The following is a 25,348-nucleotide window of genomic DNA, read 5'->3' as shown; positions in this document are numbered from 1 at the left end:
CTTGCCATCAGTTGTGTCTCAATTGAAAGCAGCCTAGTGTTCCTCTGGGGCTATGGTGACATTACCATTACATATTCAACAATAAACAAACCACTTGGCAATTTAGAAAAATCCTTAATTTGCATGTCTGTCAATAAATTTTCAAATGACGCCTAAAATTGTCAGAAATGAAGGTTATTTCAGTGGAAAATTTGAGACACGTTGACATTTTGCAAGTCCCAGGAATCTCCCACTGATGAAATTAAATTTGTCTTCTAATCTGTTATTTTCAAGGCATAAGCTGCTTCCAGTAATGTACTCCATGTTCTTGATCTGCAAGGCGTACAACAAAGCCTTTCAACAGGTCATCTTTTCTAAGTGCATGCAAATCAGCTCTGAAACTTCTTATTCTGACTTGCAATTGCTCCATTTTCAACTGCTCTGATGAATGAATCAGAGACCTGGATTACAGGATATCTAGAAAGGAACTATGGCCCACACTGCCTGAGATTTACTAAAGTCCATGTTTAAGATAAAGCATAGTGATATTCATAGATAATGCAGTAAAGGTATTTTGTTTCATTAATGGAATTGTCATTCACATGCATGGTAATTTTGAGGCATGTAATATCTTATGGCTTGGCACACACTGTAATTAACTTTTGATGTAGAGCATTAGCAATTTAATAATTTACATTCTTTTTTTTTATATGTCTTGCATAATAACTTGCTTTGTTTTTCTGGCAAGTACATTGAACTTTTCATTACCTGCTGCATTTTCTAACTTCAGCAACTGCTCTATGCTGCTGCTTAAGAATCTCTTGGTTTACACTGACACTGTCTTTCATAGAACATAGAACATAGAACATAGAACATAGAACATAGAACATAGAACATAGAACATAGAACATAGAACATAGAACATAGAACATAGAACATAGAACATAGAACATAGAACATAGAACATAGAACATAGAACATAGAACATAGAACAGTACAGCACAGAACAGGCCCTTCAGCCCACAATGTTGTGCCGACCATTGATCCTCATGTATATGGTCACAGAAATTTGAGGGTGCATACATGTCCAGCAGTCTCTTAAATGACCCCAATGACCTTGCTTCCACAACTGCTGCTGGCAACGCATTCCATGCTCTCACAACTCTCTGCGTAAAGAACCTGCCTCTGACATCCCCTCTATACTTTCCACCAACTAGCTTAAAACTATGACCCCTCGTGCTAGCCATTTCTGCCCTGGGAAATAGTCTCTGGCTATCAACTCTATCTATGCCTCTCATTATCTTGTATACCTCAATTAGGTCCCCTCTCCTCCTCCTTTTCTCCAATGAAAAGAGACCGAGCTCAGTCAACCTCTCTTCATAAGATAAGCCCTCCAGTCCAGGCAGCATCCTGGTAAACCTCCTCTGAACCCTCTCCAAAGCATCCACATCTTTCCTATAATAGGGCGACCAGAACTGGACGCAGTATTCCAAGTGCGGTCTAACCAAAGTTTTATAGAGCTGCAACAAGATCTCACGACTCTTAAACTCAATCCCCCTGTTAATGAAAGCCAAAACACCATATGCTTTCTTAACAACCCTGTCCACTTGGGTGGCCATTTTAAGGGATCTATTTTATGTATCTGCACACCAAGATCCCTCTGTTCCTCCACGCTGCCAAGAATCCTATCCTTAATCCTGTACTCAGCTTTCAAATTCGACCTTCCAAAATGCATCACCTCGCATTTATCCAGGTTGAACTCCATCTGCCACCTCTCAGCCCATCTCTGCATCCTGTCAATGTCCCGCTGCAGCCTACAACAGCCCTCTATACTGTCAACGACACCTCCGACCTTTGTGTCGTCTGTAAACTTGCTGACCCATCCTTCAATTCCCTCGTCCAAGTCATTAATAAAAATTACAAACAGTAGAGGCCCAAGGACAGAGCCCTGTGGAACCCCACTCACCACTGACTTCCAGGCAGAATATTTTCCTTCTACTACCACTCGCTGTCTTCTGTTGGCCAGCCAATTCTGTATCCAAGCAGCTAAAGTCAAAACTGCTTTCCGTTGTACTTGTAACTTAGCAGGTATACATTCAACAAAAAAGGCTTGAATTCAACAGAAAAACTGAATTTTCTAGTAGCCTGAATGTAGGTAAATAATTTCTCTGGCAAACTAAATATTAGTTACGTGGTGGTGAATTTCAATAGTAGAGATGGCACTTCAATTCTTCTCTAATTTTCCACTGAGTTTTTTAAAAAACTTAATTGTTTAGCTGCTAATTTCAACTTAAAGCCTACAGTGTTGAATTGGCCTCTGATGAAGTGTGCTGCATAGTCTTCCGTAGAAGTATTTCACTGCAACTCAAAAATTTACTTGTTAATTGTAGTTTGTTGCACAGCTGCAGATTGAGATTTTTTCTGTTTGCCATGTTTGTCCATTTCAGATGAATCTGATTGGATTTAAAAATGCCTGAATAATTTTGTATATATCTAGTTTAATTGGTAATGAAATGGCTTTGCCTTGCAAAAGAAGTTGTATTGCTGATGCATGCATTGAGCATGATTACAGTGAAAGCCACAGGTTGATTGCAATTCAAGTGCACGTCATACTTACTATGGTTTTGGAGATGTGTGTTGTAAGGAAATGATGAATTCTTCTATGGATAGCAGTTAGTTGATTGAGAGTAGAGAATGTTGTAAGAAAAGTTAGGATCTGTGACCGAGAGAGATTGTGAAAGTTGCGCAACAGATGAGCTGGAGGACCCAACTGGCCTATGCTCATTTTTAATTGAGCATAAATTAAAACGTGGGCTCTCATTTTAATGCTGTGATATCAAGGTTGCAGTGGATACAGTCTACACATTGTCTTATGGTAATGTTGAATGCTGTATTGTTTATGGTACTTGTGTGTTATCGTTCTGATTTAAACCATGTTTTACAAACCGCAAGGTATTTTTCATTTAATTTTGAAAGAAGTTATGAAAGTCACGTTGAAGTGGAGCCTAAGAAATTTGCCAAATCCAAGTATGATTTTGTTGCAAGAAACAACAGTGAGCTCTCTGTTATGAAAGATGATCTGCTGGAGGTGAGACTAATCGTGTACATATTTGTTTACGCTGTATTTTGTAAACATTAACATTTCATAATTATATTTGCACCTTTTGTTGATAAACAATGTCGTTTGGGCTTTTGTATTGGGGGAAAATACTTTTCACTTCCGGCATTGCCTTTAAAAATGGGTCCTAATAAGAATAAGTAGCATGATAAATTTCCTTGACCTGACTTTACGTTCCCATAAGTCTTTCTCTTCAGCTTTAACTGGCAGAAACACACTTTGTAGTTTGTTACAAAGAACTAACAGTTCTATGAACAAAAACATGAAGTGCTGCTCAAACTCTTGAGGTCTGGCTGGCATGATCTGAAGAGAGAAAAACAGCTAAAATTTTAGATGCTGCATGAGTCCTCTCCTCTCATGCTGCCACAGCAGCTGAGTTTCTCAGCACTGTTTGCTTCCACTTTCAGGTTTACAGCTGTACAGTATTTTTCTTTTATTTGGAAGTTATGTATATATAGCTGTACATTTTGCTGTGAGGCATACTTTGTGATTTACATAGTAAACCGGGCGTGCTCTGATTTACGATGCTATTGAGTCAAGTTTTTATGGGATATATTATAATGTTACGTTGCTGCAGATCCTGGATGATAGAAAGCAATGGTGGAAAGTGAAAAACCAGAGTGGAGTGTCAGGATATGTGCCAAATAACATATTGGATGTGATGAGAGACCCACGTGAGCTTGGTGAAGGAGTGCCTGAAGGCCTTTACAATCAGACCATTCAGGTAAATGTGATATGTAGTTGTATTTCCTTTTGTATGTTTTCAGCAGCACAAATAATCCAGTTTTTTTTTAAATCTACTGTTTTGGCAGCTGTTGATGCCAAAGAAGGAATTTGAGTTGTTCAAGGTAGGGTCATGGTTTGCACTATTGGAGTGAGTGAATTTTCTGAAGCCTACGTATCTTTTATCTGCTACTTCATTGTCCTCTAGCTAAAAGCATTTTATTAAAGCATCCCAAATTACACTTTGCAGTAACATTTGACCTGATTTCCTTAGCAAATATTATGGTTTCACTTTGCCTGAATTATTTCGTTTTACTTGACTTGAATTGATTAAGTCATAGTGAAGGTGGTAATACATATCCAGACTCCAATTTCCATGCAACCAAAAGATGGGCCTAATATTATTTTGTCCACCATTACTAATACCGGCTTCCTGATCCTAGGACCCTACTGGAAAGAGGCAAGATTTTATAGATATGCACCCTAAATCATCTTGTAACCATGTCAACTGGCAGAGGCTTAAGCTTTGAATAAGTCACCTGTTTGTCTAGGGAAATGAATGTTTGTGAATTGAAAAGACCAAAACAAATTGACAAGGAAAGTAATAGTTAACTGCTGTTGGAAGTCAGGCCAAAAGTATTGGAAGTCTAATTTGCAAAGATTGTACTTGAATTTTAGGCTGCACTTTTCCTTGAATCTGTAGTGTGGTGCTGTCATTAATACAGTTTCAGTAACTTTACACTGAAGTTGAAAGTAATAATTGCTCAACAAAAGTATTGTTGAGCACTTAAGTTGCATTTGGAGTAATATCCTTTGTTATTCAGTAATCTTTCAATTTTCTTTGTTGTGTAAAAAATGCCTCATTTGTGCGATCCACATTACCTGATGTGATTTACTTTTAAATTAAAGGCTTTAAAATCTTGTTTTGGTATTATAACAGTTATGTTGGAAAAAGACAACAATTGGTAGAGCTCCTTCGAAGAGGAGTAGCCAAGCATAATACACTACGCTGGATTTATGCTTGTAATTTCCGCGTTCCTTATTCAAGAAGGTTTTGAAATTAAATTTCTAAAAGTATTTTAAATGCAAGATGTTCCTTCAACTCCTGGCTATGGGTCAGGAATGACACCAGTAATTGATTTTAGAATATGTGGTGCAGCTTAGATGAGTAATGGATCTTTAAATTTAGAGTCAAAGCCAGTTAGGTGCTTAATCCACAGCGTAAATCTTAAATGTCTGACAATGAGTGCGCCTTTTAGTCTAAACTGATCTGAACTATTATGGTCCCAGATATTATCAATGGCTTGCAAACATTTCAGTTTTGCTATGAGGTTTGGACTTATTAAAATATGGCTTTTCAGAACAGGGATTAGAGCGTGAGAACCAGAGTTAATGAATGTATTTTTTTTTACAAGTAAGTCCTGTCTTCTGCTTTTGCTGAGGACTGGTAGTGTTTGTGGGACTCTAGTCTTGAAAATGGCATCTTTTTTCTCTTGGATACTATATCCAATAATTAACCAGGATTTTAAAAAAAAATCAACTGGTTGGAATGAAATTCTTATTGATTGTTCAAATGGATTATTCACCGGTTCTACTGTGATCAGTGGGTACTAATTTGTGAATTAAGAGTAATCTGCAATGTCTAAATGCAACTATGTAGCGCTGAACACATGTCTGATTAGGTTCTCGATAAATGTAATAATGGGGGTTTTGTGCCTGAATGTTTGCTGTGCTTTTGGTAGGATTTGAATTGACGAACAAATATGGGAATGTTTCAGCAAGTGCCGGAGAATTTCTTCCAGGTCTCCCCTTCTACAGAGGGATGAGTGGACTCAAAATGTTGACACTGCTTCTCTGAGTTTCTCCATTACTTTGTTTCAGATTTACAGAATCTGCAGTTCTTTTGTTCTGATGATGGAAACATTTTAGTTTGCAGTTTCCCTCTATCACTGCTGATACCAGAAACGTTTTTCATTTTTGTTTGTGCATTTAGTTGCATTTCACAGCTTTGTTTTGTTTTGCTTTTCATTGGCTTCAATCAATACTGACAGCAATTACTGGGAGAACTATCTGAGGTATTTTGTAACTTTTGCTTGTGTTCATGACATGCCAGATTAAGATTGTTATGAAGAATAGTTTTCCAGTTTGTTTGAATATACATATAAAAAGTTATTGTACTTGAATTTTAATAGTCAAATGTTCATATAAATCCTTCCCCTAGTTATTAACTCCGTTTACTCATGACTGCAGATGCCTTTATGGTATTTGGTGTGAGGATTACTCACCTGTTTAACTACATTGTTCTTTCACCATTCTGTTTATTTTTAAAATGGTTTGTAATACTCGTTGTTGGGAATCTGGCATTAGGCCACCAAATGAATAGAGTTCAGACATTTTTGAGGTATTGCAGGCTCTGAACTACTGTACAAAACTCATTACAGACTTTGTTTTTGTTCTAAATGCCAGGATTTAACCCAAATAAGGTGCTTTATAGCTTGGCATGTATCCAGAGAAAAGCCAGGGTATGTAAAGGTAACTCTTGACACAAGCTTACTCCTCCAGTTGCACCAACCACAAGTAACTTAGTTGGAGGTCAATAGGGTTATCTCCTACTGTTTCCAACCTCAGCCCCATTCAGAATCCAATGGCACAGAAGCATCCTGTTACTTCTATCCGCTCCTGCAGTTGCTTTTTTCATTTTGCAATTTATGGCAGCTGGTGTCATGTTCCTGTTATGGATGCCATTCATTCAGCGTATTAACTACACGTGGAAATGTGTATAATTGTGTGCCTAAATATGCAGTGCTTGCTGTGTACTTATTTAAGCAAGTTGAACACTATATACACCTTTTATTAAAACGCTAGGAAATGTTGCTTTCCGGAAAAACCTGCAATTTGATTGGTATATCATCCTGCTCCTGCTCCTGCTCCTGCTCCTACCCCCTCCCCCAACAACCACCCACCATGATTTGCTTATTAGATTTCAGTAGTTTTAAGCTTTTAATTTTTTTCAAATTTGACTCCATAAAACATTGCTAATACAGCAGTGCCCAGTTAAGACTTCGCTTGAAACTTCCTGCTATGTAGGTGAAGTTTCAACTTACTTGTGACTTTTTTTCCCTCAAGCTGCTCCTACTTGACATTTTTTGTTAGGGAGCTAGATGTCTATTTGTTTTTTGTTGGAGTATGCTTCTGTGAAGTATCCTGGGAGATTGTAATAGTATCTTACTTGCACTTTATAAATGCAAGTTATGATTGAAAATTCTTCTTAATCCAGTGTATTTGTTTCCAGCCAACACCAAATACTTGGGATGGAGGAAGTGAGACTTGTTTGTTTTTAGATTTTAAATCTTTGAATGCTGCATCCAAGCATATTGAGGAAAAATAGGAAATCACCTATCTGTTAATCTGCATAACTAAGTGCTGCGATAGTTATTGTAGAAAACATGCTACTGTGATGATGAAGATGGCAACAAGAACAATAGACTATTTATTATCCTACAATCCAAGAAGTTTCTCATTTCAGATTTAGATTGTCTGTTAGCATTTGCTAAATCTTTTCACTTTTTGCACAAGTAATGATTTTAAACACCTTATCTGCAGAAACAGAAGATGGATGTCATTGCAAGATCTTCTGGGCCAATACCACCAGCTCCTTCTCCGCCACCAGCACATTTCTCAGCCTCCCCTACATCTTCGTTTACAGGTGGTATGGTTCGAGGGTCTTCTAGGAGTGTCAGCCGTCAGAGCAGTAGCAGCTCGATTGAGAGCTCTGGTGCACAAAAGGACACTCAGAGGGATGGGCACGCCTTACTCAACAGTAAGTTGAGGAAAGTTCAGGTCCATTATTTAGTGGAACAAATATTCATTGTGCAGTCAGAACTGCTGAATTGGTTAATTATGTAAAAATTGTAAAAATGCAATCGGTTTTTTGATTTCTCATTGCATGATGGTGCAATTTGCACTCTGATCGATCAAAAAATCTAATACTGCCTTCCAGTCCATTGTGACACAGCTCCACGATAATTGAAACGTTGTGACAAGCCCCTCAAGTTGCTTTAGATCAACCTATATGATAAAATTCAGATTAAAAGATATACAACATTTAAATATAACAGACTAATAATTCTGTTTGTAGCCATTTAATGTTTGATTTGCCTTCTGATACCAAAGTTTGGTCAGATTATTTTAAGACACTTTTGTAGGTATTGTAACTTATACCCTTTGGTCAATGCTTAAAACTAAGTGGTTATTACTTTTTAAGATAGTAGGAACAAGGTGTAGAGCTGAATGAACACAGCAGGCCAGGCAGCATCAGAGGAGCAAGAAAGCTGACTCTCTGGATCTGGGCCCTTCTTCAGAAATGGGGGAGGGCAAGGGGGCTCTGAAATAAATAGATTGCAGGGAGGTGGACAAAGTAGCAGATAGCTGGAGAGGAGATGGACAGGTCAAGGAGGCGGGGATGGTCGTCGCAGTGTGGACTTAACAATCTTCAAAATCTCTCCACTCCCGACCTCAGCCCAAAACCAGCCCAGGTTGTCCCCGCCTTCTTGACCTGTCCGTCTTTTCTCCCATCTCACTGACCAACTCCCATCCCTGCCTCCCTACCTACCAGCCTCATCCCCGCATCCTTGATCTGTCCGTCTTCCCTTGACTGACCAACCCTGTCCTAACTCCCCACCTGCACGCCTTTACTGGCTCCCACTTCCCACAGACAAATTGGGTGGGCATGGGCCCAAGATATGCCTGCCTCTTTGTAGGATACTTGAAACAGTCCCTCTTCCGCAGCTACACTGGCCCTAAACCCCACCTCTTCCTCTGTTACATCAGTGACTGTATCGGCGCTGCTTCGAGCTCCCACTAGGAGCTTGAACAGTTCATCCACTTCACTATCACCTTCCACCCCAACCTTAAATTCGCCTTGTCCGTCTCCGATACCTCTCTCCTCCATCAATCTCTTTGCTTCCATCTCTGGCAACCATCTGGAAACCGATATCTATTTTAAGCCTACTGACTCCCACAGCTACCTAGAATACACCACCTCTCTCCCACCTTCCTGCAAGAATGCCATCCCCTGCTCCCGATTCCTTCGTCTCCGCCGCATCTGCTCCCAAGATGAGGCATTCCACTCGTGGACATCCCAGATGTCCTCGTTTTTCAAGTACTGCAACTTGTCCCTCACAGTGGTTGAAAACGCCCTCAACTGCATCTCTCGTTTCCTGCAGTTCATCCCTCACACCCCCTCCACACAATAACAACAAAGGCAGAAACCCCTTCATCCTCACGTACCACCCCACCAACCTCTGTATCCAGCGCATCATCCTCCACCACCCGCAATGTGACCCCACTAGCAAGGACACTTTTCCCTCCCCATCCTTGTCTGCCTTCCGGAGGGATCTCGCTCTCCGTGACTCCCTTGTCTGCTCCACACTCCCCACTAACCCCACCGCCCCTGGCAGTTTTCCTTGCAACCGCAGGAAGTGCTACACCTGTCCCTACACCTCCCTCCTCACCCCCATCCCAGGCCCCAAGCAAACCTCCCACATTAAACAGACGTTCATCTGCACATCTGCTAATGTGGTATATTGTATCCGTTGTTAGCGATGTGGCCTGCTCTACCTCAGGTAAAACAGTAGGGAGGTTTGGAGACTGCTTTGCGGAACACCTACGCTCGGTTTGCGCTCAACAACCGCACTTCCCAGCGGCAAATCACTTCAACTCCCCCTCCCATTCCTTAGACGACATGTCCCTTCTGGGTCTCCTGCAGTGCCACAACAATACCACCCAAAGGTTGCAGGAACGGCACCTCATATTTCACTTGGGAACCCTGCAGACCAAAGGTGTCGCTGTGGAGTTCACAAGCTTCAAAATCTCCCCAACCCGACCTCATTCCAAAACCAGCTCAACTCGTCCCTGCCTCCTTTACCTGTCGGTCTTTTCTCCCAACTATCCGCTCCTCTCACCTCACTGACCAACCCCCACCCCCACCACCTACCTACCAACCTCATCTCCCCCTCCATAACCTGACTGTCTCCTCTCCACCTAATCTGCTCCTTTATCAACCTTCCATCTGCCTACCGCCCCTCTTTCTGGTTATTACTTTGACATTCAGAATTAAAGTGTAAAATGAACCCACATACTTAAAACATAGTTTCATGTTCATGCAATAATTGTCAAATTAGCCTTAATCATGTCTGTCTGCCATTGGTTCATGGGATGTATGTGTTCCTGTCAAAGCCAGCATTTGTTGTCCCTTGCCTAATTGTCCTTAACTGAGTGGCTTGCTAGGCTAATTTAGAAGGCAGTTATGAATCTAGTATATTGAGGAGAAACAACTCCAGCCAAAGTGTGGTTTGCATGTTGAATTTGGTGGGTGGGCGCGGTGTGGTGGTGGGGGTGCACGTGGCATATGTGGGTTTAAGGAAAAGCTAGATAAGTTGATGAGGGACAAACAAACGGAAGGATAACTATTTCTAGTCAACCTGTTCAGACATGCGTCTAGGAAGATAAACTGATAGGATTGATTAGTGTGAATTGGTTGGAATTGCCTACTTCAATACTGTGGTTTTTGTATGAAGCTATTTCTCAATTAATTCATGGGATGAGTGTTTTGCTAGCTGAGCCAGTATTTATTAACGCATCTCTAATTGTTCTTGAAAAGGTAAACATGTAAGGAGGCACCCCTCTTTTGCTTTCTGACAACAGGAAGCATAAGTTACACCTGTCTTTTTGTAGCATTTGCATCCCTGCCATTTTCCAGTGTGTTTTTTAGTTCTTGTGACTTGCTTAATGCTGAAAAGGGCAGTGATTTTGTTTTTTGTTAGCTTATAGCTATGATGATACTGAATTATATCTGTGAGCCACGTTGCCAGGAGAGGGCTAAAAAGCTCTTCAGCCAAAGCTGTACCCAAATGCTGATTGAAATTTGTGCAAGGTGGATTGTTTCAAAGCGATGCTTTTGAAATATTAAAATCAAAAATATTGTGTTGCAAATTTTTGAAGAGATCATCTTTGAAAAACATTCACAACTGCATTCCTTCTAAAAGGTTGTAGAACGTTATCCATAGTTTGTTAAAAAATTCCTTTAAAACTCTCCCCGTAGGACGGAAATCTCACATGGAAGAAGTGCAGGATGAGTTGGCACATCGACTTACAATTGGACGTAGTGGTGCACAGAAGAAATTTCAAGTGTCACGAAGCGATAGTTCCACAGTTGGCATTTCCTATGATTCATGTCCAGAAGAAGTAGCGGAATGGCTACGCTCTAAAGGATTTAATGCTGTGTAAGTATCTTAAAAAAAAAATCAAATGTGAATGAAGTACCAAAGTAATCCAAGATCCAGCTCCTGAAACAAAACTTGTATGTATGTTATGTGCTGCTGTGTGTTCATCATAATTTTAAATTTGAATGGTGAAATATTGTTTGTGATAAATTAGGTTGATTTGTTTAGTTCGTAACTGGTAAAGCAGTTCAACAAATTTTGTGTTTAATTACAATGGCTAACAGAAGAGGAACCGAGTCTACTTTTGGCTTAGTAAAGTGAAAGGGTTGTCAAATGAATGGGTGGACTTGATTGGGGATTAAACAAATGCCCATTGATGTATGCAGAAGATTTCACTGAAGTTGTCCTGCCCTTCTCTACCTGAGGGCATGTCCGTTGTGATTATTGGCCAAACTATGAAAAATTGAATCTTTGTTTACAGTGGGTGGGCTCAAAGACAGGCCTTGAATCTCCCTCAACCAGAACACACACTGAACACAATGCAATTGTAATTAATCTTACCTATACGCTAGCTATCTTGTCCAATAAGTGAATCCGCTTCCCTTAGCTGAGGTACTAGTGAATATGCTGCATTAGAATTTACCAAGCCAAAGGTTTTTTGTTTTTCCATATTTGATCAACTTGTTAAGGACACCTCCTCCATGGCAAGCTTGAATTGCGTACTTTACCACAGGGGTAGGGGCCCTTTGCCACAAGTGCTCCTGAAGGAAAAAGAGTTTAATTGCATTTCATTTGGATGTTGATTGTATTCAGGTGGAGATACTACAAGTAGCTGGGAAAGCTAATAGAATGTTATCATTTATCATGAGGGGAATTGAATAGAAAAGTAGGGAGTTTACGTTTCAATTATGCAGGGCACTGCTGAGACCACATCTGAAGTACTGTGCACAGTTTTGGCCACTTCATTTAAGGAAGGATGCAAATACATAGTTCAGAATATGTTTTACTGGACTAATAGTGGAATGCTGGATTGTCTTGTTCAGAATAGTTGGGTCGACTAGGCTTGTATTCCCTTGAGCTTTGGATCGTCAGAGACAACTTGAAATATATAAAATCTTAAGTGGCGTTGACAGGGGAGATGTTGGAAGGATGTTTCCTCTAATGGGACAATCTAGAACTCGGAAACGCTATTGACAAATAAGGAATTTCTCCATTTAAATAGTGATTTTTTTTTGAGCCATGAAACTTTGGAACTGTCGCTAAAAACAGATGATGGAAGCGTAGCCCTTGAACATTTTTACAGCAGAGTTTGGTAGAAAGGGCTGAAAGATTATCGGGGTTGGTAGAAATGTAGATTTGTTACAGTCAAATCAGCCAGGTCTCACTGAACTGTGGAGCAGGCTTGAGGGTTAAAAAAAACCTGCAGCTGTGCCTGATTCGTGTTACAAATTACTGGGTGCTCGTCTGGGTTCTTGAATAGTAGACTGCAAGAGACCTTGACTGTTAGATGAGTGCATTCTGTAATGTTTGTTTCTGTCAATAAAAGCTATTAAGTAAATGAAGGTTAATTGGATATGTTTCAAAATCAGCTCTATGGTTGTTGGTATTTTGGTGGACTTTGGTAAAATTATGATCAAAGAAGTGGTTATCTGAATCATATTTGAGATGAATATAGAGGCAGTCCTAGAAAGACCAAGAGTAACTAAAGTTGATTAGGCAGCTGATCTGGATGGGGTAAATTTGAAGTTGTTGAAGAAAATCCAAGGAGAAATTAATTAAGTATTGACTGCAATATTGAAATTTTCTTTAAATATGGAAATGGTATCATAGGGCCTGAAGGATTTGCAAATGTTTAGTCCCTTTATCAAAGTGTTGTCCAGGATAAGCCTGCAATCTATAAGCACTGTAAATTGAAATTATAAATTTTACCTTTTGTGGTAAGGTGATGTTTAGAAATAACAGTACAGGAAACAATTAACAGCCAGGTGGATGAGTATAGCATTATACATGAGAGCCAGCTGTGACAGGCTTGTTTAGGCATATTTAACTTGAGTGGAGGAGAGTGCTGTTGTTGTGTACGTGGACTTTCAAAAGGCATTTGGTCAACAATCTCACGTTAGATTGGTTAATAAAATGGAAACAAAAGTGGTGAAGGGTGTGGTAACATTAGAATCGTCTGTGGGACAGGAAACTGTTCAAGTGAATGATGGATATTTGGATTTGTGGAGTAACATACATTAAATTAGCTGACCTATGATTTTCAGGTATATCCCTCCTTTCCTTGTTTGAACAAGGAGCTAATGTTTGGAAATCTGAAGTCCTCTGGCACCATCCTTGTGTCTGAGGAGAATTACAAGATCGTAGTTGGTATCTCCATAATATCTAGTTTGTCTTCCCTCAAAAATTTAGAATTCATCCAATATACCTAAAATAATCTAGTGATTTATGCGCCTAAATTCCACTTAGCCTGTTGTAGCATAGGCATGTTTATACATTTTGATCTCAATTACAGCGATCTTATTCACTGTACTAGAACCAGTGCTATTATTGATGTATATCAATAACTTGACTTTGGGGGCAGGGCACAGTTTGAAGATATGAGAATGACACAGAACTTAGAAATTTGGCAAAGCATGAGGGCAATTATAGAGGGGCAGGCCTTATGCAATTAATGATAGGGCCCTGAGTAGTGTTGTAGAATAGGGATCTAGGGGTTCAGGTACATAATTCTTTGAAACTTGCATTGTAGGTAGACAGGGTTGTTGAAAGGTGTTTCGTATGCTCAGACCTTTGAATATAGGAAGTTGGAATGTCATGTTGAGGTTGTCCAGGACATGGGTGAAGCCTCTTCTGGAATATTGTGCGTGGGTCTGGCCCTCTTTTTTTTTTTTTCTGTAGGTAGGATGTTATTACATTAGAGCAGATTCAGAAAAAAAAATACCAGGATGTTGATGGGAATGCAGGGTTTGAGATAGTCTAAGGCTTTTCACACTGGAGAGTAGGAGGTTGTGGCGGGGTGACCTTTATAGAGGCTTATAAAAATCAAAAGGGACATAGATAAGGTGAATAGCAAAGTCTTTTCTCCACGGTGGAGGGAGTTCAAAGCTAGGGGGAAAATTTGTAAGGTGAGAGGAGAGAGATTTGAAAAGGATGTGAGTGGCAGCTTTTCCACGGTGATTCTTGAGTGGAATGAACTGCCAGGGGAAGTAGTGGATGTGGGTATACTTAGAACGTTTAAAAGATATCTGGTTAAGTACATTAATAGGAAAGATTTGGAGGGATATGGGCTAAATGCAGGCAAGTAAAACTAGTTTGGGAGTGTAGACTGGTTGGATTGAAGGGTTTGTTTTCATGTATGACTGAGGGTGAAGGCAGGCTATTATATTTTGATAGGAAGACTCAGAAACCGTGCAAGCTAAATAGCACAATTTTAAAGGGGCTACAAGTAGACAGCGTCCTGGGAGTATTTGGTCCAAAATCACAACACCAAGTTATAGTCCAACAGGTTTATTTGAAGAGACAAGCCTTCGGAGTCTCACTTCTCCTTCAGGTGTCGGTGAAGGAGTCAAGAAGGAGTGATACTCTGAAAGCTGTGTCTTCAAATAAACCTGTTAGACTAAACCTGGTGTACTGTGATTTTTTTTTTTTGACCTTGTCCACCCCAGTCTGACACTGGCACCTTTGCACCATAGGAGCATTTGTGCACTAATCTTGACCAAAGGGCAGATTGGATCTAAGACCATTATTTAAATCTAAATAATAGCAACAATGTGGATGTGAAAGCAATGCTGACTAGAGTGAACTGGTATGGAGATGGATCATTAGAGACAGCAGCAGATATTTAATGGGATGTTTCAGAATTCTGAATTGTGTTGCCATTATTATAGAATCCCTACAGTGTGGTAACAGGCCCTTCATTCCAACAAGTCCACATTCACCCTCAGAGCATCCCACCCGTAACCATCCCTGTGTAATGTGCATGATCTACACATGAAGAAAAGTTAGCAAAGCAATTAATGACCTATCTGTATATACGATTTTGAAGGACTTATTACTCTGACCTTGGAGATCTCACATTGGATGTTTCAATGCACGTCTCAAACAGATAAGTGCTTTTGAAGTTAATAAAGTGTGAAGCTGGATGAACACAGCAGGCCAAGCAGCATCTCAAGAGCACAAAAGCTGACGTTTCGGGCCTAGACCCTTCACCAGAGAGGGGGATGGGGTGAGGGTTCTGGAATAAATAGGGAGAGAGGGGGAGGTGGACCGAAGATGGAGAGAAAAGAAGATAGGTGGGGCGGTAGGGAGGGGATAGGTCAGTCCAGAGTCCAAGGAAGACGGACAGGTCAAGGAGGTGGGATGAGGTTAGTAGGTAGGAAATGGAGTTGCAGCTTGGGGTGGGAGGAAGGGATGGGTGAGAGAGGCAGAGACAGGCTGGGCTGGTTTTGGGATGCAGTGGCGGGCGGGGACGAACTAGGCTGGTTTTGGGATGCGGTGGGGGAAGGGGAGATTTTGAAGCTGGTGAAGTCCACATTGATACCATTGGGCTGCATTGGGCCCCAAAACCAGCCCAGCCTGTCTCTGCCTCCCTAACCCGTTCTTCCTCTCACCCTTCCCTTCCTCCCACCCCAAGCCGCACCTTCATTTCCGACCTACTAACCTCATCCCACCTCCTTGACCTGACCTGTCTTCCCTGGACTGACCTATCCCCTCCCTACCTCCCCACCTATACTCTCTCCTCTCCACCTCTCATCTTTTCTCTCCATCTTCGGTCCACCTCTCTCTCGCTCCCTACTTATTCCAGAACCCTCACCCCATCCCCTCCCTGAAGGGTCTAGGCCCGAAACGTCAGCTTTTGTGCTCCTAAGATGCTGCTGGGCCTGCTGTGTTCATCCAACTTCACACTTTATTATCTTGGATTCTCCAGCATCTGCAGTTCCCATTATCACTGATACAGAGCTTTTGAAGTGCAGTGTTGGAGGCAAATTTAGCAACCAGTGTTGTGCATAGCAAATACATAGAGCAGCAGATGATGAAATTAATAGATTAATCTTTCTTTGAAGAGTATAGTATTGGCCAGAACGCCACCAAGATTCCAAGATTTGTTTTAAATGGTATAATTGGGTCCTTCACCTTCACCTTAACCAAAAGATGAGGCTGAGATTTTGTCTTCTCTATAATAGTTTGGAGAATACAGGCTGTTACTATTACTTGTATTAAACAGAAGTATCTGTTTCAGAAACATCATGTTCTTATTCAGTTTCTTGTGTTACAGTACTGTGAATAGTTTGGGAGTACTCTCAGGGGCACAGCTCTTCTCTTTAAGCAAAGACGAACTGAAGACAGTTTGTCCTGAAGACGGTGTTCGGGTTTACAGTCAGGTTACAGTACAGAAGGCTACGTTGGAGGTAAAATTTAATACTTTGTTAAATTCCTAACATGACAAAGGTCATTTCATTTTACGATATCTAGTTCTGTACAAATGCGTTGTAAGTAATTACTAGAGCTAAATTTGTTTTATTGACTTGACGTTCAAAGCCAACTGATTTTTGGCATCGTTTTGTGCACATTTCTAACTGTTCACGCATCATTCTGCGCAAGACTGCCCATCTCTGTTGGACACAGCCTATTCCTGTTCTGAACTGTGGAACTGTTGCAATGTATGACAATCCAATACAGCACAGGACTGGGCCCTTCGGCGATTCTGATCCTTATTTAAACCCACATACTTAACGTCATTACATGGTATCTACACCTCTGTTTTGCCTCATGTTCATGTGTCTATCAAGATACACCTTAGTTGTTGCTAATGTGTCTGCTTCCGCCACCACCACTGGCAGTGTGTTCCAGGCAGCCATCACCTCACTGTGAAAAGATCTCCTTGCACTTCTCCCCTAAGCTTCCCCCTCTTATCTTGAACCTGTGCCATCTTGTAGCTGACCTTTCCACCCTGGGGAAAAAGTCTTTGACTGTGCACCCTGTCTATACTTCATAATTTTGTAGACCTCTGTCAGGCTGCCCTTCAGCTTCTGTCTTTCGAGTGCAAACAATCTGAGTTTATCTAACTTCTCATAACTAAAACGCTCCAGTCTCGGCAACATTTTCTACACCCTTTCCAAAGCATCCACGTCCTTCCGCGTGTAGTATTCCAAATGTGGCCTAACTTAAGTTTTGTATAATCGTAGCATAACTTGCTGACTTTTATATTTTGAAAATATTTGTCTGTGAAGACAAGCATGCTGTATACCTTCCTGGCCATCTTATCCACCTGTAGTGCCACTTGCAGGGATCTGTGGACCTCTGCAGCTGGATCCCTTTGTATGTTAGTGCTCCTGAGGGTTCTGCGATTTATTCTATACTTCGTACCTGAATTTATCTTCCAAAATAGATCATTTCGCATTTGTCCAGATCAGTGTCCATCTGCCATTTCTGTGCTCAAATCTGCTATCTATCTATATCTTGTAGTATCCTCTTGACAATCATCCTTACTGTTTGCAACTCTGCCAATTTTGGTGTCATCTGTAAATTTACTAATCAGAACACTTACATTTTCCTCCTGATCACTTTTGTATATATTATAAACAACAAAGTTCCACCTCGGTTCCCTGCAGGAAAACTACCACTTACTGATCTCCATTCCGAAAAGCATCCACTGCTACTCTATCACCAAGCTAGTTTTGTATCTATCTAGCCAGCTCATCCAGATTCCATGCGACTTTACTTTATGTATCAGCCTACTATTCTCAAATTTTGATGTGCATTTTTTTGCATCATTCTTTATCACTTCTTCAGATAAGTTTTGGTGTTGGAACAATAACATCACAGCCAGAAGAACAAGTCTGAGTAAAAAGGAAAATTGAACAATGTGGTTAGTGTTCATTAAGATTGCTAGAAGACTATTCCATCATAGAATTCCTGATCTGAAGTCAATAAGTAAATCCATTTTGTTTTTTTTTAATGCTGCACGTAATGAACCTTGCTGATGCACCACATTTCTTTTTCAGACATTTTGATGTTTAGCCATTTTTGATCTGGAGTTTGTTTTTAATGAATCAAAAAGTAGATTCTATCACAATGAGTTACAAGTAACATTTTGAAGGAAATTTCTATCTATTGTATGACACAATCATGCTCTAGTAATCTTCCACTGTATTCTATGTTGAACGGTGATGACAGTGAGCATATAAATGAAAAACAAAGTAGATAAATGATATGTAGTAATCGTCCACTGAGAAAACAGGTGTAGGCTCTGGGATAAATGTGAAAAATGAACAAATATGTGAGTAGGGTTATCTGAAGGATGAGAAATCTGGATAGGAAAGGAAGTAAAATTCTTTGCACCATGCAGACAAGAGGATAGCATAGAAGATATATGAAGGTTTGAAGTGCTGAAAGCTTTCTAACTTAACTTAGAGATTGCAATTGTTTCTAATTTAGGTAAATTACTCAAATTGAATGTATTTTACATTTGACTTACAAAGTAATATTTCTCCTCATTGTGCTTGACATGAACTGCTTAAAAGCTTTCTTCTCCTTCTTTGGCTGGGTTTTTTTGTTGGCTTGTTTGGTGGTTTCTTGCTGTCTTCCTACTTACAGGTGCTCTGCTGACTCCATGGGTCCTGACTATCTCTTGCTATCCAAGTATAAGTAACAGTAAGATAATACTTAATTTTCTTGCTTAAATTAGCAGCTCTCGGGAGTCCTTTTTCTGATCCATTACAGGCTGGATTGATATTACAAATTTATAGGAATTATCTGGTCCCTGTTGTAAATTTCAACATTGCCTTTAAATGAAGGAATATTTTGGTATGTTACATTGACTATTAAAATGTGTATCTTGTTTCAAGTGTAATCTAATCATGTCTGCTAGCTGTTATGAGTTGCTTGGTTTGTATGTTTGCTTTGAAATGCAGCCTTGCTTGATCAACAAAAAGGAAACCTTAATACCCTTTGAGCACTGCTGTAGTATATCTGTCATAATTGAAATAACTTTTTTAAAGAAGTTAATTCTAATATGATTAAAGAAATTATTTGCAGTGTAATACACTTCCCAAATCTATCTTTAATGGCTCTTGGTTATAAAATGAAAAGGACAATGCTCGAAGAATATTGATTGTCATAGCAATATATTTGCTTGTCTGTGTGTTTTATATTACTTTCCCACCCACCCTATAAAAACAACTTCTTTTCAATAACATTAGGAGATTAACTTTTACTGAAGGTGCTGAATTGAGAGCAAAAAAACTGCACTTTTCTCCTCCTCTTTCCACTAGTGATACTTTGCTCAGTCTCACTCAGACTGATTTCGTTCACTAAATTAGATTATTTTTTGTTGTACATGATACCAAACCCTTACATTTTGTTATGTTGGAGGGAAAATGGCTTTTACTTTTTTTAGAAAAGCTTCCAAGAAATCATCTGAACTGTCACATGTATCTTTCATTTTGAAAGTAAATGGGGAAATATTCCAGCACAGCTATTGCACTTCTACCTTGGGGCAAAAAAAATTTCTAGTTTATTGAAAGGCACATTATGATGGAGTAATTGATATGCCTTTAAATACACTATATATTTATAGTATTAAGAGACACTGTTGCACTATTTAAAACAAAATTCTACTATCCAGATTCTTGTTTTACAGTCCTTCATTCCTAATCCTTACAAGTATTTAAATCTTGATTAAAGAAGTTAGTTACATAATCCCTTATTTGTCTGTTTCTGCAAAGTTGCACTTAGCTGTAATGTAGGCATGTATTCAGTTGTAATTCAGATGCCTGCATACTTATTTTTAAACTTGAATATTTCCATGATGCTTCATAAACAGAAAGTTTGCAGTTTTTGATATTAGAGAATCGCACCTAAAAACAAATGCAGCCTGCTAAAAGAAGAACAGTTGTGTGACCAAGTCCTTGGGATATAGTTGATACATGGGCAATTGGATCAAACCAGTTTCCACAGTAGGGAGAAGTAGTGGGCTGGTTGAGTGCAGGGGTAAAACTCAAAGACTGGACTTGTAATTGGAAACTTAGTGACTGGACAGTGTGACCATGGGAGATACTGTGAACCATTTGTGGATCATTTGCTGTTGTACAGTTGTAACAGTAGTGGGGAGTTTTGCTGAGCATTGGTGCTCGCTTCTTTGGATGTAGTTAAAGTTTGCAATCAAACTTGCACTTCAGTCATTGCCTGGCCCTTAATTCAAGGATGGTGTCTACTCTGTTATGCCATGAGTCTTCAAGTGATTCAACAGGCATTTCTCAATCTGTAGTTCTCTGGGAACATGGAAAGGATTTCCATTGGGGGAATGCAGGGCTTGCTTCCCTTTTTTTGCCTCTTCAGTAAGGCATCTGGACTCAATATGCTGTGGTTTGATGTTACTATAGAAGGATTGTTAGCAGACGACTGAGTCATTAATCTCAATGTTGCTATAGTTCAGTAAATCATTTAGAACAACTTTTTTTAGCTTTTTCTTTGACCTCCCTGGAACATTGATCAAAAACAATACCTTGTGGAACAGATGCTTTTCAATTATCCTGACAGTGTCCAGTGCAGCATAGTTGGTGGAGTTAGCTTCACAAAGGACCTGGAAGATGTGGAAGAGGCATTCTTGGTGGAACTTCTGTAGTGCAGTTGTGCTGCAGGCAGTCAGTATGTTTCCAAGGTACAACAATGTGGTGGTGGTGATATCTTCATGCAGTCAGGCTTTTGCTCACCTGTGGAGGTGTTTGTTGTCAAACATGCTTCTGTGGTTTGTTGTAGACTTTTGCTGTAGCTGATCTGGGCTGGATCTCCTAGCCTGGTGGCATTTTGAAAGATGTGACAGCCAAGATAAATGAAGTGCTGAACACCTTCCACAGTGTCTCTTTCAACATATATGGTGGGGTGGAATATTTGACTGACCCAGGTCTGGGTTGATCAGAGTTTTGTTTGGCTGCGTTCAAGAACAGCCTGAATCTCTTTGGACAGTTGAAAAGATTTGAGGGTATAGTAGACATCTACAGCTCAGAAAAAATACCTTTCGACCTGTCAAATCTGTGCTGGTTAAAAGCAAACACCTAACTGTTCTAGTCCCGTTTTTCAGCATTGGGCCCGTAGCCTTCCATGTCTTGGCATTGCTAGTGTACATCATATGCTACTAAAATGTTATGAGGGCTTCGGCTTCTATCATCTCTCAAGACAGTGAAAAAGAATTCCCCACATCCCTTGTAAGCCACTTGTATGCTTTAAATCTGTGCCTGTCAATCCCTCCTCCAAGGGGAAAAGTTTTCTTCCTGACCACTCTATCAATGCCTCTCATAATTCGATACATCACCTTAGTCTCTTTTCTGATCAAGGAAAACAGCCCCAGTCTATACAGTCTCTTCAGAACTAAAACTCTCCAGCCCAGGCAACGTCCTTGTAGAACTCCTCTACGCTCTAACCAATACAATCACATTCTTCAACAATGTAGATTCCAGAACTGCAAGTGATACTGTAGCTGAAACCTAACCAACTTTTCGTAGAGCAAGGTAGTTATGCTGGAACTCTGTTTTGACTAATAAAGGCAAATATCCGACGTCGTCTGAGCCATTTTATCCATCTATCCCACTGTGTAAAGACACTGGTGGCTTGCGCACCAAGGCCCCTGTGATCCTCAGTGGTACTGCTCTTCTTCATGTTTTCCCTTGTCTTGTTTGTCCTGCCCAAGTGCATGGCCCACACTTATCTGGATTGAATTCCAGTTGCTATTAATCAGCTCGTCTGACCAGCACAACGAAGGCTATCCTCCTCATTCTTTACTACTGCACCAATTTTTGTATCATCTTTGAGTCTACTGATCAACCCACCTACATCCCAAATCATTTACATATACCACAAACCTCAAGGGCCCTGACACTGATCCCTATTGAACACTGTTGGACATAGGCTTCCAGTCATTAAAAACACCCCTCGATGTCACCCTTTGCTTCTTGCTACTCAGCTAAATCTATATCCAATGAGTCAAATTTCCTTACATCCTACAGGCTCTTGCCTTTGCTATCAGTCTCCCGTGCAGGACGTCATCAAAAGCCTTGCTGAAGTCTAAAAAGACTGAATCTATTGCCCTCATTCATGCACCTGGCTATCTCTTCCAAACATTTTAATCAGTTTGTTCGGACAGAACCTTCCTTTAACAAAGCCATGCTGACTGTGGTTTTGATTAATCCCAAATGCAGACTAATAGCTGCCCCTCAACTGCTTCTAGTTGTTTCTTCATCACTGGCCTGTAGTTTCCTGTTTTATCCCATGCACCCTCCTTGTTCTCCAGTTCTGTAGGACCAGTTCTGAGAAAAGGTCACCGGACCTGAAACATTAACTCTGACTTTTTTCTTCTCTGTTGCCTGACCTGCAGAGCTTTTGCAGCAACTGTTTTTGTTCCTGATTTATGGTATCTGCAGTTTGTCTGGTTTACGTTTGATCCAGTCTTGAAGATTTATCTATTTCACTCTTAAGCCTGCCATGTTACTCAGATCATTCTCTCTGTGTGTATGTATAATAATTTCTTAGAAATCGGTAGCAGAATAGGCAGCCCCACTGCAGTTATTCACAATCTAGGGTTCATGTCTGTTTACAATGGTCAGCTTATTTTAAGCATTGAGGTAACTGAGGTTAGTGTTTTCCATTCGGGCTGTACGTAATGCACCACCAGAGGGCACTTCATCTTTAAGGTGCAAACTACTGTTAGATTGTCAATAGAATGAGGGCTATCTCTCAACTTTGCTTAACACTGGCTTGGATTTTGGTGTTTATTTTGGATCTTCCACTTGAGACAGTTGCAGTCAGATCATAGTGAAGTAGTTGTAGGGCTCTGACTTCAATGTGTGAGGATTTTTGCTTTGTAAAATGCCTTTTAATCAACAGATTTGTGTGTCAGCGTGTTGGTTACTGTATAGGACTGGTTAGAAAGCATTAGTTCAAATTCTAATCAAAGGCAGTGAGAAGCCAATAATGGTGACCACAGACCTACCGGATTGTCATGAAAAATGCACACAGTTCACTGTGTCCTTCCAAGTACTCTGTGCTTGGTCTGTCTTAACACATACACGGTATATAATTACCCTCTCAGATGGCCCAGTCTGTTGTGGAAGAACAGGCAATAAACACCAGTAACATCGTGCTCACTGAGTCAAAGAAAGTCCTTTTTATTTTGCCCATTTATTCACTATAGTTCTTTGGAATATGTGATGTCTCAAATTTGGCTATTAAATCCAGTAGGTGGCACTCTGATCATCCCTGTAAATTGACTTATTGGAAATGGGAATTAAGACCTGAAAAGGTCAGATTTGATTTGAATATTGTTGCACCAATTTAAAGAAGAATTGTAGATTCTTTCAGTCCCCTTGCCTACCTGTGCCACCTCTTTGAGTTAGTTCTCCAACTCAACAAGAGTAACGTTCCTGCATTTCTTTGTACAATGTTTAATGCACATAAATACAAAATGTAATCTGATCAGTTAGCAGAAAGACTGAGTGAAATTTGCGAATTGTGTAGCAATTATACACCAGGGGATGACGTAAGAAAGGAAAATGTATGTTCCAGGAAATCTCTGTAGAATCTAATTTTATTCATAAGATGACAAATTGGGAACTGTTGAGAAAATATTCTAAATGAGATTTGGTAATCCTATATTGAAGCAGCAATTTTAAAATGCCATAACAATAATACAAGTGAGAGTTCAATTTAAACGTGTGGGGAAGAAGCCAATGCAGCATAAAAGGGCATTTAAACATAAGTATAAATGAATTATTAAATTCAGTCCAATTATGAGTTGAACTTAAGGTTCTCTCCTTTTTCTTTGCTGTTTCCCTGTATCCTCTTCACCTCTGAAGCCACCCCCCACCCCAGTCAGACTGCCCACAACATATCTATGATTCTGAAACTTGTACATTGTTTAATTTCAGGATAAACGTGGGACCTCAGAACTAGAAGAAATCATGAAACGGCGGCAAGAAAAACTCAATGCTGCTGGCTGTGACTCCGGAGTAGAATCTTTTGATGAAGGAAACAGTCATTAATGCAGGGTGATCACTTTGAAACTTTCTCTTTGATTTTAGGAAGCCACTGAAAAATCATCCGAGTTTTTAGAAATTATGCGCAGAAGGCACAAATTGATTGACCAGTGAAGCGCATTGCTGAAAAGGACGAGATTGAATGAACATGTTTTGCCACGTTTTATTACTGTCGAGTAGAACAAAATTACGTAAAGATATAATTGTGACTTGTTAAAATTAAGCTTGTCTTTTGCAATCAGACTTTGATTGTAATCCTCTTTGAATATAATTTAATAGTCAGTTTATTGTAATGAGACTTAATGCAGTAACCTAGGTTTGTCACAATCTATAGTGAAATGGTAAAGGGAGTAGGATTGAGTCAGTATTGTCTTTGATTTCAATTCAGAAGATCTGCAAGATTATATTGGTGAAGACAACAATAGGTGAAGCATTTTCTGTGACTGGCATTTAATGTACAAATGTCTTTGAAGATGAAGTTGGTCTAACAACAATTTTTCACTTTAAATATACATTTCTAGTCTTAAAATATGACTAGAAAGTTGTACTTAAAAAGATAGTTACAACACTACTGCCTTTGGCACAGGACCTATTGATTTGGAAATGTACCACTGACACCACCAACCCTCCCCCACACCCTTACCCCGTGTAATGTGGTATCTGTGTTACAAATGTACACAAAGATTACACGTGCAAATAGTTTATTTCACTGTTGAACTTTAAATATTGTTATCTTGATGTAATTTTATGGAAACTTGCTGAACTGAGAAGAATGTTGTACATTTGAGAACTTTAAATCCATTTAGAAGGATTTGATATTGTATTTGTATAGTTTCATGGTGCCTTTTTTCCACACTTCAGCTGTAATTATGAAATAAATAGTATTTACTGCTACATTGCTTGGTGTTAATTTATAACTGGATTAGTTTACCGCACTCACTCAATGATGCTTTGGCAACCTTTAAATTCCTTCTGGAATACAAAACAAGGTGTCATTTAGCTCAGTTGACTGGTTTGCTGCACAAAATGATACCAATTGTGTGGGCTCAATTCCTCCATCAGCTGAGGTTACCATGAAGACTCCTCTCCTCAATTTCTCTTGCTTGAGTTGTGGTGATGCTCTGGTTAAATCACCACCTGTCATCTCTCTTTACTGAGAGAGCAGACCTATAGTTTGGTATGGTGACTTTTTAGTACAACTCATTGAAATCCCTTTGTGTTAAGTTTGAAGTTGACTCCATAGTTTTATTTAAGCACTAAGTTAGGATGTTTTGAAT

The 25,348-nt window shown here is 39.8% G+C and overlaps 1 protein-coding gene across 3 annotated transcripts in view; it reads left to right on the top strand.

Moving 5' to 3' along the window:
- The window catches only part of eps8a (epidermal growth factor receptor pathway substrate 8a), a 165,590-nt gene extending 140,662 nt beyond the window's left edge, over positions 1-24,928 (top strand). The window contains exons 18-25 of one of the 3 annotated variants that reach the window (XM_059654672.1): positions 2,959-3,067; positions 3,675-3,821; positions 3,910-3,945; positions 5,872-5,895; positions 7,424-7,640; positions 10,923-11,103; positions 16,319-16,451; positions 23,964-24,928. In XM_059654672.1, the coding sequence (XP_059510655.1) occupies positions 2,959-3,067; positions 3,675-3,821; positions 3,910-3,945; positions 5,872-5,895; positions 7,424-7,640; positions 10,923-11,103; positions 16,319-16,451; positions 23,964-24,077 (961 nt within the window). In that variant the 3' untranslated portion in view covers positions 24,078-24,928. Of the gene's footprint in view, positions 1-2,931; positions 3,068-3,674; positions 3,822-3,909; positions 3,946-5,871; positions 5,896-7,423; positions 7,641-10,922; positions 11,104-16,318; positions 16,452-23,963 lie in introns of all 3 variants that reach the window. The other 2 variants (XM_059654671.1, XM_048554119.2) reach the window with 2 other exon arrangements.
- Positions 24,929-25,348: the final 420 nt, after the last annotated feature.

This window comes from Stegostoma tigrinum, chromosome 25 (genome assembly GCF_030684315.1).
Source record: "Stegostoma tigrinum isolate sSteTig4 chromosome 25, sSteTig4.hap1, whole genome shotgun sequence".
NCBI lineage: Eukaryota > Metazoa > Chordata > Chondrichthyes > Orectolobiformes > Stegostomatidae > Stegostoma > Stegostoma tigrinum.
The sequence above is the reverse complement of the archived record's forward strand: the minus strand, read 5'-3'. Positions and strand labels throughout refer to the sequence as shown.